The 16,524-nt window shown below is 43.6% G+C and overlaps 1 protein-coding gene across 1 annotated transcript in view; it reads right to left on the bottom strand.

Annotated features, from left to right (window-relative positions):
• DNAI1 (dynein axonemal intermediate chain 1) overlaps positions 1-16,524 on the bottom strand; it is a 185,016-nt gene that overhangs the window by 80,784 nt on the left and 87,708 nt on the right. Inside the window, exons 12-13 of the mRNA XM_058171975.1 lie at positions 15,899-15,942; positions 5,459-5,709 (exon numbers count right to left, since the gene is read on the bottom strand). Coding sequence (XP_058027958.1) covers positions 5,459-5,709; positions 15,899-15,942 — 295 coding nt within the window. The remainder of the gene's footprint in view (positions 1-5,458; positions 5,710-15,898; positions 15,943-16,524) is intronic.

Raw genomic sequence — 16,524 nt, 5'->3', positions numbered from 1 at the left:
ATTGCCAGCAACAAGTTATAGTCATACAGTCATAAGTGGAAAGAGATTGGTGATGGGAACTATGAAACGATTAATAGTAGTGCAGATTCAGTAAATAGTCTGACAGTGTTGAGGGAATTATTTGTTTAGCAGAGTGATGGCCTTCGGGAAAAAACTGTTCTTGTGTCTAGTTGTTCTGGTGTGCAGTGCTCTATAGCGTCGTTTTGAGGGTAGGAGTTGAAACAGTTTATGTCCAGGATGCGAGGGATCTGCAAATATTTTCACGGCCCTCTTCTTGATTCGTGCAGTATACAGGTCCTCAATGGAAGGCAAGTTGGTAGCAATTATTTTTTCTGCAGTTCTAATTATCCTCTGAAGTCTGTGTTTTTCTTGTTGGGTTGCAGAACCGAACCAGACAGTTATAGAGGTGCAAATGACAGACTCAATAATTCCTCTGTAGAATTGGATCAGCAGCTCCTTGGGCAGTTTGAGCTTACTGAGTTGGCAGAAAGAACATTCTTTGTTGTCCTTTTTTAATGATGTTTTTGATGTTAGCTGTCCATTTGAGATCTTGCGATATGATAGAACCCAGAAATTTGAAGGTTTCTACTGTTGATACTGTGTTGTCAAGTATTGTGAGAGGTGGAAGTATGGAAGGGTTTTTCCTAAAGTCTACCACCATTTCTACGGTTTTGAGTGTGTTCAGTTCCAGATTGTTTTGGTTGCACCACAAGGCTAGTCGTTCGACCTCTCGTCTATATGCGGATTCGTCATTGTCTCGAATGAGACCAATCACTGTTGTGTCATCTGCGAACTTCAGTAGCTTAACAAATGGATCATTGGAGATGCAGTCATTGGTATACAGAGAGAAGAGAAGTGGGGAGAGCACACAGCCTTGGGGCGCCCCTGTGCTAATTGTACAGGTATTTGATGTGATCTTGCTTAGCTTCACCTGCTGCTTCCTGTTTGTTAGGAAGCTTGTGATCCACTTACAAGTCTGTTCCGTATCTGTAGCTGGTTTAGCTTAGTGTCTGGAATGATGGTATTGAATGCTGAACTAAAGTCTACAAAAGGACCCTTGCATAGGTCTTTGGAGACTCAAGATGTTGTAGGATGTAGTGCAGAGCCATATTAACAGCATCATCTGTTGATCTATTTGCTCGGTATGCAAATTGCAAGGGGTCTAAGAGCGGATTCGTGATGGTTTTCAGGTAGGAAAGCACTAGCCTTTCAAAGGTTTTCATGACTACAGATGTTAGAGCAACTGGTCTGTAGTCATTCAGTTCCTTGATGGTGGGCTTCTTCGCACTGGGATGATGGTAGAGCGTTTGAAGCAAGAAGGAACATAGCACATCTCTAGTGATTTATTGAAAATATGGGTGAAGATGGGGCCAATTGGTCAGCACAGACTTTTAAGCAAGAAGGAGTTATCTTGTCTGGGCCTGGAGCTTTTCCTGGCTTTTGTCTGTGAAATAGGTCCTGCACTTCCTTTTCTGTGATCACTAGGGGTTGTGAACCCAATGAAATGGGGTCAGTTGTAGGAGGCTTGGCTGTTGTTGGTGTGTCTGAGATGGGGGTTATGGAGATAGGTGGCTGTAGTTTCCTTTCAAACCTGCAGTAAAACTCATTCAGGTCATCTGCCAGTTGTTGATTACCTTCAGCCTGGGAAGGAGGTTTGCCATAGCCGGTGATATTTTTAAGAGTTTTCCACATGTTTGCTGGTTCATTTGCTGAAAATTGATTCTTTAGCTTTTCAGAGTAGCTTCTTTTGCTGCTCTGATCTCCTTGTTAGTGCATTTCTGGCCTGATTGTACAGCATTTTATCACCTTTTCTGTAGGCTTCCTCTTTGGAATGTCGAGCTGCTTAAGTTTAGGTGTAAACCAAGGTTTGTTATTACTGTGTATTCGCAAGTTCCTTGTAGGTACACATAGGTCTTCACAGTAGCTGACATATGATGTTACAGTATCTGTGAGTTCATCCAGGTCTGCAGAGGTATCTTTAAAAATATTCCAATCAGTGCAGTCAAAACATGCCTGTAGCTTTAATTCTGATTCCTCCGTCCAGGTTTTCACTGATTTAATTATTGGTTTTATGGCTTTAAGTCTTTGCCTGTAAGCAGGTACAAGGTGAATCATGCAATGATCAGAGTGTCCTACAGCTGCATGTGGTAAAGACCGATAGGTATCTTTTAGTGTTGTGTAGCAGTGGTCTAGAGTATTCTTGCCTCTGGTGGGACAATTGACATGCTGAAAGTATTTTGGTAGTTCTTTCCTTAAGTTTGCCTTGTTTAGATCTCCCAAAACAATGGCCAGTGAATCAGGGTGTTTGGCTTCAGCCTCCATGATTTGGTCAGCTAGAGTTCGTAATGCCTTGTTTACACAGGCTTGTGGTGGGACATAAACAGCAATTAGAAGAAATGAGGAAAATTCACGAGGCGAATAGTAAGGTTTGCAGTTGATAATTAGAGTCTCTAAATTGTTGTCACAGAATTTGTAAATTATGTTAAAATCTTGACACCAGACTGCCTGGACTGCTAAAGATTTTTTTTTCCATTTCAGAAGTGGTTGCCATTGCCTCCTTCAATCAGAACAAACCTGGAAGGGACCTGGGGGGGGGGTCTTCTAGTCCAACTCCCTGCTCAAAAAGAGACTCTATACCATTTGAGACAAGTGGATGTCCCGTCTCTTCTTAAAAACCTCCAGTGATGGAGGCACCCACAACTTCTGGAGGGCTTCCTAGGGCTGGCTGGCGATCTGGGGGTGACGAGGGATTATGAGGAGAGCTTCCCAATCTAGGAATAAGCAGAACTGGCACACAATACCAGAAATGCTGTAGGGTCTGCTTGGGCACAAGGTTCGACTAGATGACCTACAAGGTCCCTTCCAACGCTGTTAATCTGTATCTTAAGGATACAGGCAACAAAGTTACCGTCATACAGTCATAAGTGGAAGGAGATTGGTGATGGGAACGATGAGAAGATTAATAGTGGTGCAGATTTAGTAAATAGTTTGACAGTGTTGAGGGAATTATTTGTTTAGCAGAGTGATGGCCTTCGGGGAAAAACTGTTCTTGTGTCTAGTTGTTCTGGTGTGCAGTGCTCTATAGCGTCGTTTTCAGGGTAGGAGTTGAAACTGTTTATGTCCAGGATGCGAGGGGTCTGTAAATATTTTCACGGCCCTCTTCTTGATTCGTGCAGTATACAGGTCCTCAATGGAAGGCAGGTTGGTAGCAATTATTTTTTCTGCAGTTCTAATTATCCTCTGAAGTCTGTGTCTTTCTTGTTGGGTTGCAGAACCAAACCAGACAATTATAGAGGTGCAGATGACAGACTCAATAATTCTCCTCTAGAACTGAATCAGCAGCTCCTTGGGCAATTTGAGCTTTCTGAATTGGCGCAGAAAGAACATTCTTTGTTGTGCTTTTTTGATGACGTTTTTGTCATTAAGTGTTAAATTTGTACCCTATCATTAGGTGTTGTAAGTGATGTACGTTGATGAAGGTATCTTTTCTTTTATGTACCCTGAGAGCATATGCACCAAGACAAATTCCTTGTGTCCAATCACACTTGGCCAATAAAGAATTCTATCTATTCTAATCTGTATCTGTATCTAACCCAAAGCTCTGTGTGCGAATGCTGTTGTGTTGCCTCTCTTTGTTGTAACGAAGACTTTGCAGCCCTGCTTGTGAATCACGTCCACAGTTGACCGAACAGGGAAATTGTCTTCATCTCTTAAATCATTTGGATAATTAATGTTTGGAAGCCGAGATTGAGCTCTTTGGTCCCGGAGCTTCGATTTCTAAAACGAGACACTAAAATGAGAACATATGGGCAGCTTTCAAGAAAACGGATGGAGCTCTCATTGCTTAAAGAGCCCGATTTATTATGCAGAATTGAGTAAAGCTCCACTAACTTGATTTTCGGCATAGCTTCCGGGCAATACAACTGACTGAAAAAACTAGGATTGGTGGTTGTGGTTGCATGTTGATTATGGTAGAAACCCCTGGACTTTCCTCAATCTAGATAATTACAAAGAAATAAATTCTGCTATTTATTCGCCTCCTGTTTTCAAAGAAAATTTTTGACGGAAGTCAATAGTCAGTTTAATAGTTGTGATGTTACCTAGTTGGGTAATGAAAACTCTGCAAGGAAACAACTAAGCTCAGAGAGCACCAAGGACCCAGTGGTGGGTTTCAAAAATTTTTTATTACCGGTTCTGTGGGCGTGGCATCGCTTGGTGGGCGTGGCAGGGGAAGGATACTGTAAAACCTCCATTCCCTCTCCAATCCAGGGGAAGGTTACTACAAAATCCCCATTTCCTCCCAATCAGCTGGGACTTGAAGGGCAGAGAGTAGATGGGGGGCGGGGCCAGTCAGAATTTTTACTACCGGTTCTCCAAGCTACTCAAAATTTCCACTACTGGTTCTCCAGAACTGATCAGAACCTGCAGAAACCCACCTCTGCAAGGACTCCACAGTCCTCCTCCTCCCTCCAAACCCCCCACTCCCTTCTAGCACTGATGATGTTACCTAGTTGGGTTATGAGATGTCTGCAAGAAAACTAAGCTCAGAGAGCATCAATGACCCCACAGCACTTCTCCTCCTCCCCCTCCCCCTCTCCCCTCCCCCTCCACACAACCAGAGGTGGGTTTCAGCAGGTTCTGACCAGTTCTGGAGAAGCGGTAGTAGAAATTTTGAATAGTTCGGAGAACCCTTAGTAAAAATTCTGACTGGCCCACCCTCATCTATTCTCTTCCTCCTGAGTCCCAGCTGATCAGGAGGTAATGGAGATTTTGCAGTATCCTTCCCCTGCCACGCCCACCAAGCCACGCCCACAGAACCTGTAGTAAAAAAAATTTGAAATCCACCACTGTACACAACCCTTTTCTTCTGGCATGGATGATATTACCCAGTTGGGTAATTAAACGTCTGAAAGGAAACAACTAAGCTCAAAGAGCACCAAGAACCCCATAGTACTCCTCCTCTTCCTCTTCCTCTTCCTCCTCCCCCTCTTCCACTTCACATAACCCCTCTGATGACGTTACCTAGTTGGTCTGAAAGGAAACTACCAAGCTCAGAGACAACCAAGGACCCCTCCTCTTCCTCTTCCTCTTCCTCTTCCTCCTCCCCCTCTTCCACTTCACATAACCCCTCTGATGTTACTTAGTTGGTCTGAAAGGAAACTACCAAGCTCAGAGACAACCAAGGACCCCTCCTTTTCCTCTTCCTCCTCCTCCTCCTCCTCTCCACAAACCCCGCTCCCTTCTAGCGCTGCTGATGTAACCCAGTTAACATCCTCAATGCCTTTCGGATGCACTGATGACGTTCCCTAGCCAGGTCATGAAACGTCTGCAACTAACAACCGAGAGAGCAGCAAGGACTCCAAGCTCAGCCCTTGAACCTTCTATCACAGCCGAGGTTCTGCCGGTCAGCTCAGTTCTCTGTGAAGACCTGGGCCGGAGGGGAGAAGGGAGTCCTCACCTGCCAGACGGGGTCGCTGTGCTTCCCACACAGGGTGCTGCTTCTGTAGCCCGGCTGGGTGGCCGTGGGTTTCTTCAGGTTGTAGATGGCCACGTTGCCGTCGTAGAAGCCCACCACAATCAGGTAGGGGTGTTCCACGTGGATGTCGAGGCACATGATGCCGCTCTCGCTGGCAAAGACGTACTCGGGGAAAGAGGGGTTCTTGAGGGTGTACAGCAGCAGCATCCCCCGGCTCTGCTTCATGAAGTCGTCTGGAGGAAGAGGAGGAGGAGGGGGGGAGGAAGAGTGGGAAGAGAAGGAGGAGGAGAAAGAGGAAGGAGAAGAGAGGAGGAAATCACTTCAATAAGGACATCCAGGGTCCGGACCCCACATCTTGCAGCCGGGAGCCCCAAAGTTTATTTCATTTATTTATGAAATATCTTTCTTAACCGGCAACAGATAGACTGAATACGTGCTCCTCCTTCTCTTTTTGCCCACCACAACAACCCTGTTCTTTGGTTGGGCTGTTTACTGTTGGCTTCTTTGGCAGTTGTTGACAAGCCAACAGTAGACAGCTCCACTATTCTGCAAATCCCCCATCCCTCCTAGCACTGATAATGTTCCCTAGCTGGGTCATGAAACGTCTGCAGGAAAAGCACCAAGCTCAAAGAGCACCTAGGATCCCTCAGTCCTCCTCTTGCTCCTCCTCCCCCTCCTCTTCTTCTTCTTCCTCTTCCTCCTCCTCTTCCCCCCTCCCCTCCCCCTTCTAGCACTTATGGTGGTACATAGTCTAGTCATGAAACATTTGCAGAAAACTGCAAAGATCAGAAAGTACCAAGGACCCCATAGTCCTCCTTCTCCTCCTCCTCCTCTCCACAAGCCTTATTCCCTTCAAGCACTGATTATGTTCCTTAGTTGGGTCATGAAACGTCTGCATGAAACCCGCGAAGCTCACAGAGCACTAAGGTGCCCGCAATCATGAGTCTGAAAGCTGCTCTATTTCATGCACAGGGCCAGATTTTGATTGGACAGCTGGGGCCACAACACCAACTTGCATTTTTTGCCACATAAACTTCCTGCACATAAACCTCTTTTAGCTGCAACCTATTGCAGCTAAAGGAGGCGCCTGCTTTTTCTTACTGGTTCCTTAAATGTGGGTAACAAGGACATCCTAATCTACATCTTATATTGATAAACTTGATAAGCAGAATTTTATACCTAGGGGAATTTCCCATATCAGACATTTCCTAGCAAGGATTAAACTAAAGCACCGAAGGAAATGAACGCTTGCATCACCAAAAGACATTCTGTTAGCATTTAGCAACTGTTGAACGTGTCTTATTTTTAATAAGGATTTTTACCATTTTCCCCCCTTTCAGGATGCGCACTAAATATTTAACAGTGCCATCAAGTGGTAAAGTTTTTTGGTTCCAAATTCTTTTTAAACAGAAATCACCAATGTGTGATTTGCGGTTGCCACTCAGATTGAAGGAAATCTATGGAAATCATCTCATTTGTAGGATCCAGCGCTGTTTAGATTAATGAGCAATTCTCATAGGATTGCACAAGCTGGTAAAATTCTACCCGATTATATAGGAACATGATTTTGCAGCCTGGATGAGCTGAGAACAATTCTGCAAATCCATTTAAAGACCTTGGAGTTTTCATATCAAATGATCTAAGTGCCAAAGCCTACTGCAACTACATCGCAAAAAAGGCTTTAAGAGTTGTAAACTTAATCTTGCGTAGCTTCTTCTCCAGAAACACTACACTACTAACCAGAGCATGTAAAACATTTGCTAGACCAATTCTTGAATACAGCTCGACTGTCTGGAACCCTCACCACATTTCTGACATCAATACAATTGAACGTGTCCAGAAATATTTTACAAGAAGAGTTCTCCACTCCTCTGAATACAACAAAATACCTTATTCCAGACTTGAAATCCTGGGTTTAGAAAATTTAGAACTACGCCGCCTTCGACATGACCTGAGTTTAACTCATAGAATCATCTGCTACAATGTCCTACCTGTCAATGACTACTTCAGCTTCAACCACAACAATACACGAGCACACAATAGATACAAATTCAAGGTAAACCGCTCCAAACTTGATTGCAGAAAATAGGACTTCAGTAACAGAGTTGTTAATGCCTGGAATGCACTACCTGACTCTGTGGTCTCTTCCCAAAATCCCCAAAGCTTTAACCAAAGACTATCTACTATTGACCTCACCCCATTCCTAAGGGGTCTGTAAGGGGCATGCATAAGAGCACTAACGTGCCTACCGTTCCTGTCCTAATGTTCCCTTTGATTGTATCCAATTTCATATAGTTATTACATACTTATGGTTATATATATGCTTATATATCGTATAGCTATTTCATGGTTATGCTTATATATAATGTTGTGACAAATAAAATAAATAAAATAAATTTGTCAAATAAACAGATATATATACAGTACATGCAAAATCTTAGGAGACACAGATGGGTAACAGTCAGTGACATAATCTTCCTGACGGAGGTTTTCCATTTCATTTTCATGCTCAAAAACCTCTTAATTTTTTTCAGTTGTTTATTCAAGGATAAAAAGTTTAAAAGAAACCAATTGCTTCAGAAATAATTAAGACTGTGGGGTCCTTGGTGTCTCTGAGCTTGGTTATTTTCTTGCACACATTTCATGGCCCAACTACATAATGTCATCAGTGCAAGGAGGGAGGGAGGTTTGGGGGGAGGGGGAGGGGGAGGAGGACTGTGAGGGTCTTTGGTGCTTTCTGAACTTGGTTGTTTCCTTTCAGACATTTCATCACCCAACTAGGTAACATCATCAGTGCCAGAAGAGGGGTTGTGTGGAGTGGGGAGAGGAGGAGGAGAACTGTAGAGTCCTTGGTACTCTCTGAGCTTGGTGGCTTTCTTGCAGGTATTTCATGACTCAACTAGATAACATCTTTAGAACGAGGAGGAGGTGGAGGAGGAGAAGTAGGATGACGACTGTGGAATCCTTGGTGCTCTCTGAGCTTGGTGGTTTTCTTGTAGACATTTCATCACCCAACTAAGTAACATCATCAGTGCTACAAGAGAAAGGGGTTTTCTCTCCATTTATATACAAATGGCTTGCCCTGTCAATCTTGGTGGGAGCGTTCTTGATGGTTGCTTGCTTTGGCTACTGTTTATTCCTTGACTCTTTGTCTGAGTTGGGAGTTCCATGATTGGAGCATTTTTTACTTCTTGACTATTGCTCTAATGTTAATCTATATCATTTCAGAAAAATAGATGTCTGATCTCTTCTTAAAAACTTCCAGTGTTGGAACATTCACTACTTCTGGTGGCAAGCAGTTCCACTGATCAATTGTTCTCACCATCAGGAAATTCCTCCTTAGTTCCAGGTTGCTTCTCTCCTTGATTCGTTTCCATCCGTTGCTTCTTGTCCTGCCTTCAGCAGCCTTGGAGGATAGCTTCACACACACACACACACACACACACACACACACACACACACACACACACACACCCTCTTCTTTGGGGCAGCCCCTCCAATATCAGAACTCTGCTATCATGTCACCTCTGGTCCTTCTTTTCATTAAACTAGACCAGTGGTTCTCAACCTTTATAGTGCTGCGACCCCTTTAATACAATTCCCCTGGTGTGGCGACCCCAACCATAAAATTATTTTCGTTTTGAATTTATCACGCCTGAAGCCGTATTGGCTAGCGATCTGAACTGCTTGAGGACGGAGGCATTAAAGCGGAGACTCCTCCCCTATTAAGTTTATGGCGCCTGAAGCCAGATTAGGCTAGCGATTGGGAGTGATTGCAGCTGGCTTGAGAGGGAGACATCAGAGCAAAGATTTCTCTCTTTTTTTAATTCATCGCACCTGAAGCCGAATTCGGCTAGCGATTTGAAGAGCCTGCAGCTGGCTTGTGGAGTCAACCATTGGAGCGCGATTCTTCGACTGGCAAGTATACTTCCCATATTTCCGATGGTCTTAGGCGACCCCTGGAAAATCGTCATTCGACCCCCAATGGGGTCCCGACCCACAGGTTGAGAACCGCTGAGCTAGACCTAACCAATTCCTGCAATTGCTCTTCGTATGTTTTAGCCCAGAAGACTGGAGTAGATCTCCAGGTCATTAATAAAAACATCACACAACACAGGACCTTTCGTAACCCTTCATTTTCAACTTCTACCCTCAGGAGGAACAGCAGAAGAGCCAGAGCCTTTGCAGAATTATCCGTGGAGGATCTGCTCCAGAAACCTCCCGGCCATCTCATGTAGAATAGAATAGAATGGAATGGAATGGAATGGAATGAAGTGGCATGGCGTGGCGTGGCGTGGCGTGGCGTGGCACAGCACAGCACAGAATAGAATAGAATAGAATATGTCAAATAGAATAAATGAAGTGGAATGGAATGGAATGAAATAGAATGGAGTAGAGTAGGGTAGAGTAGAGTAGAGTAGAATAGAGTAGAGAATAGAATAGAATAGAATAGAATAGAATAGAATAGAATAGAATAGAATAGAATAGAATAGAATAGAATAGAATAGAATAGAATTCTTTATTGGCCATGTGTGATTGGACACACAAGGGATTTGTCTTGGTGCATAAGCTCTCAGTGTACATAAAAGAAAAGATACCTTCATCAAGAATCATAAGGAACAACACTTAATGATAGTCATAGTGTACAAATAAGCAATCAGGGAACAATCAATATCAATATAAATTGGTGGACTGAATCCTGGACTGTTGGTTTTCCTGAGCATTTCCCCTCCTTTTTTTTTGAAGACAGAGACAAAATTTGTTCTACTTTAGTCGTCTGTCAGCTCACATCTATCGAGGCAGTTTTGAGAAATGCTGCTTTAGCATGGGGGGAGCAAGTCGGGGTGGGGGGGGGGAAGAGCCATAATTAAATTGCCTTGGGAAACGGAAAAGGTTATGCGCTAGAATTCCTTGCCATTAACGATCTAGAGAAGGCAGCGTTGGAGCGCCGATTAAGAGCAAGTAAATAAAGGCATTTACTTTTTTTTCAATAGCATTGTCGGCTGATTGCCAAGGGCAATCTTTGTACCTCCTGGGAAACAGAGAGTTTGCAGTTATGCCGAATACGCTCGCTCAGGTTGCGTCCCTGTGCAAACAAATGTGTAACTGGATAAGAATTACTCCTCCAAGCTGGTAGGGGGAATAGGGAACACTTTAGAATAGAATAGAATAGAATAGAATAGAATAGAATAGAATAGAATAGAATAGAATAGAATAAGACAGAGCATTTGTTGGCTGAGATTTGTGGTTGCCAATTTTTTGACCATTCTGACACAAAGTCAAGGTCTTTTTGAAGGGTAGAGGCATTGTTGGTGGAGTTAGGAGCAGAGGCTGGACTAGAAGACCTCCAAGGTCCCTTCCGACTCTGTTATTCTGTTCTGCATCCTGTAAAACCTCGTGGAACTGCAAACCACAGAGTCACCTTTTCAGAAGGGAAATAAATAACTTGCTGGAAAGCTGCACTACCGGAAAAAGACCATCGCACTCCCAGGGCTCCAATCTAACTCAAAGTGCCGTTTTTGTGTTGAGAAGCATGTACAACTCTGCAGGGTTTCTCGTCTTGTCTAAATGAGCCCATGAGAGGATTAGAAGGTCAGTCTGAAGGATTGATTGGACTTCCGTTTAGCCAGCCAGAGCGCCACTTTGCAGGCTGCTGACCCGATAATGAAACACCGAGTCTCAGAAAAAGGGAGGCTGGTTATCTTGATTAAAATCAGGCTGTAAGCCAGAATAGGCACTGGGGGAATGCATTCAAAAGGCAGGTAACACACAATCGTACCCTCCTCTACCCTCAAAACCTGGAGGTCTTTTAAAACTCCTAATTCAGTCAACGGAAGGACAAACTAATGGGGGGGAAAAAACCATCTATAGTAATATATTTGGCCAGAGAATGGATCCTCCGTCTATTGCAAAATACAAGAAACTGTTTCAAGTTTTAAAAATGCTATGGTGGTAAATTAGGCTCAAATTAGTCTCCTACACACCCTACTTCCTTCCTAAGTGGGTCAGGAAATCTCTGCAGGAAAACCACCCAGCTCAGAGAGCACCAAGCACCCCCCCTCTCCTTTTTCTCCTCGTCCTCCTCCCCCCTCCCCCTCCCCCTCGTCTCCCCCTCTTCCTCTGCATTGCACCCCCCCCCACCCTTCTAGCACTGATGATGTTACCTAGATAGGTCATGAAACATCTGCAAGAAAAACAACCCAGCTCAAAGAGCACCAAGCACCAAGAGCACCAAGCACCACACTGTCCTTTTTCTCCTCCCCCTCCCCCTCCCTCCCTCCTCCCCTCCTGTTCTCCTCCCCCTCCTCCACATTGCACACCTCTCTCCTTCTAGCACTGATGATGTTACCTAGTTGGGTCATGAAATGTCTGCAAGGAAAACAACCCCCATTTGTCCTTTTCCTCCTCCTCCTCCTCTTCTCCTCCTCCTCCACACTGCACACCTCTCTCCTTCTAACACTGATGGTGTTACCTAGTTGGATCATGAAACGTCTGCAAGGAAAAACCACCCAGTTCAGAGAGCACTAAGGACCCCAACCGTCCAACCCTCAGCCACAAATATTCTCTTCTATTACAGAGCAAAGAACTTAGGAAACAAGGAACTTGTACTTGAGCCCAAAGACTTAAAAGAGTTTGGGGGCAGGTTTGACTTTGCTTGAGAAGCCATAAAGAAACTTTTGCAACCCAACCCAGGAACCTTAGAGGTGAGTTGCTGCAGCCACATGAGTCCTTTTTGATGAATTCTATGGTCAACAACTACAAATTTTTTTGTAATGGAAAGCAGCAAACCATGTTTCCAATCAACAAAATACATAGCAGCTTTCAGTCCCCTCCTGTTTCTACAACCTTTGCAATACAATACAGATACTCCACCTCTTGTCAAAAATGATGTACAGTCAATGCACTCCTAAATTGCATTCACAGAGGGATACAATCAAGATCAAGGGAGGTCCTAATACCACTCTATAAAGCCTTAGTAAAGGCACACTACTGCCTTTGTGTACTGCGTCCAGTTTTGGTCACCACACTATAAAAAAGATGTTGAGACTCTAGGAACAGTTCAGAGAAGAGCAACCAGGATGATGAGGGGACCGGAGGCTAAAACATACGATGAACAGTTGCAGGAACTGGGCCTGGCTAGTCTAGTGAAGAGAAGGACCAGGGGAGACATGAGAACAGTCTTCCAATACTTGAGGGGCTGCCACAGGTTGGTTCAAGGCACCCGAAGGCCAGACAAGAAATAATGGAGGGAGAGATTCAACTGGGAAATAAGGAGAATTTTTCTGACAGTGAGAGCAATCAACCCGTGGAACAGAAGTTGCCTTCGGAAGTTGTGGGAGCTTCAACCCTGGAAGCTTTCAAGAAGAGGCTGGATTGCCCTCTGTCAGAAATGGGGCTGGATTAGATGACCTCTGCTTGGGCGGGGGGGTTGGGGGTTGGATTAGATGACCCCCAAGGTCCCTTCCAACTCTGTTATTATTCTATTCTTCTTTTAAATATGCCACGGGGTGCAGGATCCTATTGGCCAATTAAAAATAAAATGGATATGCAAGCGTCCTAAAAGAAATTAGACAAATTATCGGATAATTTAAATGCCTCAGCAACAATCAAGCTGCCAGCTAGAATTGATGGCCCCCTTCAGACATTTTTACCCCCACCTTTGTTGGGAGAGACGTGTAATCTAATAAGGGCCATCTGTTTTGCACACCCGGCCACACGCGGCTAATGTTTTCGGTTTAGAAAATGTATTAGTACCAGCGGCCGCATTGGCAGATTTGTTAAGTCCGATTTGCAGAGGCTAATTTGGGACCGCAATCAAGAGTTTTTAGCTAATGATGATGTCCTGGGGAAGTTTTGTGTAATCAGCCCTGTTATATATCTCAAATACTGAAATAAATATCAGATATAACTCAAATATTGAGTGATATATATCTAAAACCTCTCAAATACTGGCTGTATTCCAGTATTTGAGGGGCTGCCACAAAGAAGAGAAGGTCAACTTATTTTCCAAAGGACCATGAAGGCAGGACAAGAAACAACGGATGGAAACTAATCAAGGGGAGAAGCAACGTGGAATGAAGGAGAGCAATGTTCTCATTAACAGTGAGAACAATTAACCAGTGGAACGGCTTGCCACCAGAAGTTGTGGGTGCTTCATCACTGGAGGTTTTTAAAGAAGAGATTGGATAACCACCTGTTTCAAATGGTATACGGTCTCCTGGTTGAGCAGGGGGTAGACTAGAAGATCTTTAAGGTCACTTAAATCTCAAAACCACTGAATTATATCTTTCAAAGATCCTGGAGCACAGGGGAACTGTCAGAGGACTGGAAAAGAGCTGATGTAGTTCCCATCTTCAAAAAAGGAAAAAAAACAGATCCAGGAAACTACAGACCTATCAGCCTGACCTCAATACCAGGGAAGATTCTGGAAAAGATAATCAAGCAACGAATCACCGAACACCTAGAAGCAAACAAAATAATAACCAAAAGCCAACATGGGTTTGTCAAAAACAGATCATGCCAGACTAATCTTATTGCATTCCTTGACAAAGTGACAAAATGAGTAGACCAGAGGAATGCTGTCGATATAATTTACTTGGACTTCAGTAAAGCATTTGATAAAGTAGACCATAACCTACTACTAGATAAAGTAGAAAAATGTGGGTTAGACAGCACCACTACCAGATGGATTCATAACTGGCTGACCAACCGCACTCAACGTGTAGTCCTCAATGGAACTACATCCACGTGGAGGGAAGTATGCAGTGGAGTACCCCAAGGCTCTGTTTTAGGCCCAGTACTCTTCAACATCTTCATCAATGACTTGGACGAGGGGATAGATGGGGAACTCATCAAATTTGCAGATGACACCAAGCTGGCAGGAATAGCCAACACTCCAGAAGACAGGCTCAAGTTACTGAAAGATCTTGACAGACTTGAACATTGGGCGCTATCTAACAAAATGAAATTCAACAGTGAAAAAAGTAAGGTTCTACATTTAGGCCAAAAAAACAAAATGCACCGGTACCGTATATGTGGTACCTTGCTCAATAGTAGTAACTGTGAGAGGGATCTTGGAGTCCTAGTGGACAACCATTTAGATATGAGCCAGCAGTGTGCAGCAGCTGCTAAAAAAGCCAACACAGTTCTGGGCTGCATAAACAGAGGGATAGAATCAAGATCACGTGAAGTGTTAATACTACTTTATAATGCCTTGGTAAGGCCACACTTGGAATATTGCATTCAGTTTTGGTCGCCACAATGTAAAAAGGATGTTAAGACTCTAGAAAGAGTGCAGAGAAGAGCAACGAAGATGATTAGGGGACTGGAGGCTAAAACATATGAAGAACGGTTGCAGGAACTCGGTATGCCTAGTTTAATGAAAAGAAGGACTAGGGGAGACATGATAGCAGTGTTCCAATATCTCAGGGGTTGCCACAAAGAAGAGGGAGTCAAGCTATTCTCCAAAGCACCTGAGGGTAGAACAAGAAGCAACGGGTGGAAACTGATCAAGGAGAGAAGCAACCTAGAACTAAGGAGAAATTTCCTGACAGTTAGAACAATTAATCAATGGAACAACTTGCCTGCAGAAGTTGTGAATGCTCCAACACTGGAAATTTTTAAGAAAATGTTGGATAGCCATTTGTCTGAAATGGTGTAGGGTTTCCTGCCTGGGCAGGGGGTTGGACTAGAAGACCTCCAAGGTCCCTTCCAACTCTGATATTATTATTATTATTACTTCTGACTCTATTCTGATTGATTGACTTGAGAATGAGAAAAACTCTAGAGGAGGGAAAGACCTCAGCAACCTCTGTGGGCGTTTGTGTGTGTAGTAGGTGTTCACTTTATCTTGATTCCTAAGGGTTGCAGTGCTGCAAAACTCTTGTTTGTGCTCCAGTCTTTACAATCTGCTAATCTAGATGTGACATGGTAGCAAATAGGGTCAACCTATTTTCCAAAGGACCAAGAAGGAAGGACAAGAAACAACGGATGAAAACTAATCAAGGGGAGAAGCAATCTATAATTAAGGAGAAACTTTCTAACAGTGAGGACAATTAACCAGTGGAACAGTTTACCACCAGAAGTTGTGGGTGCTCCATCACTGGAGGTTTTTAAGAAGAGATTGGACAGCCAGCTATCTGAAATGGGATAGGTTTCCCGCTTGAGCAGGGGGCTGGACTAGAAGACCTCCGAGGTCCCTTCCAGCTCTATTCTGATTGTGGTGCTGCAAATCTGGAAATAACTGGAAATGATTTTAGACAACCAGAAAAGGCGTCTCGCCGAGCGACCAACTCACGTGCCATTTAAACATAACCAAGTCCCTCAGGATGTAAAAGTTGGTCCGCAGAATCTAGGAGGAAAAAAATGAAGCAACAGGGACTGAAAATCTCTGGTTTTATCACCAAGCGAGTCAAAACTCACAAGAGCCGTGTCCAACGAGGAACGAGTCTCTGTACTTGGGATTCCTGCAAGACAAAAGAGACCGTCAACTGTCAGCGTTCCCGTCTTTTGACAATATTTGTAGCGGGTTACAAACACATTTTGTTCCAGGGGATTGTTAGGGACATAGATGCATTTTTGTAGAGATGGAGACCGGAGGGAGTGCAGGTTTCCAAGTCCTGAAATACTTTTTTGTTAATAATTAGTACATGGTTAGATTTCAGCATCAGAACTTGCTAACTATGCTTAATGATTTAGAATTATAATAATTAATGCACGAGGAAAGATTTTTTGAGCTTGAGACTGTCCAGCAGAAGAAAAACTCAGTGAATACTGTAAAACCTTCTTATGCTAAAATTCCTTGGGCTAATTATTTGAAGGCAATGTTTTTTTGCTTTGCTTTTCAAGGAGTATTTTCCAACCTAGGCTCTTAATTCATGGCCCTCTTCTGTCGTAAAAGCAGTGTACATCCTGTCTTAATATTAGAAATATTATTGTTAATATTAAAAATGAAAAATACAGCCTGTGTATTTTCCATTATTCCCAGTATTCACGATTCATGGAGTATCCTCTCACTCTTGTGCTCAATGTCTTTATTCACTTTATTT

This window comes from Ahaetulla prasina, chromosome 2, assembly GCF_028640845.1.
Source record: "Ahaetulla prasina isolate Xishuangbanna chromosome 2, ASM2864084v1, whole genome shotgun sequence".
NCBI lineage: Eukaryota > Metazoa > Chordata > Lepidosauria > Squamata > Colubridae > Ahaetulla > Ahaetulla prasina.
This window is presented reverse-complemented; position numbering and strand designations above follow the sequence as displayed.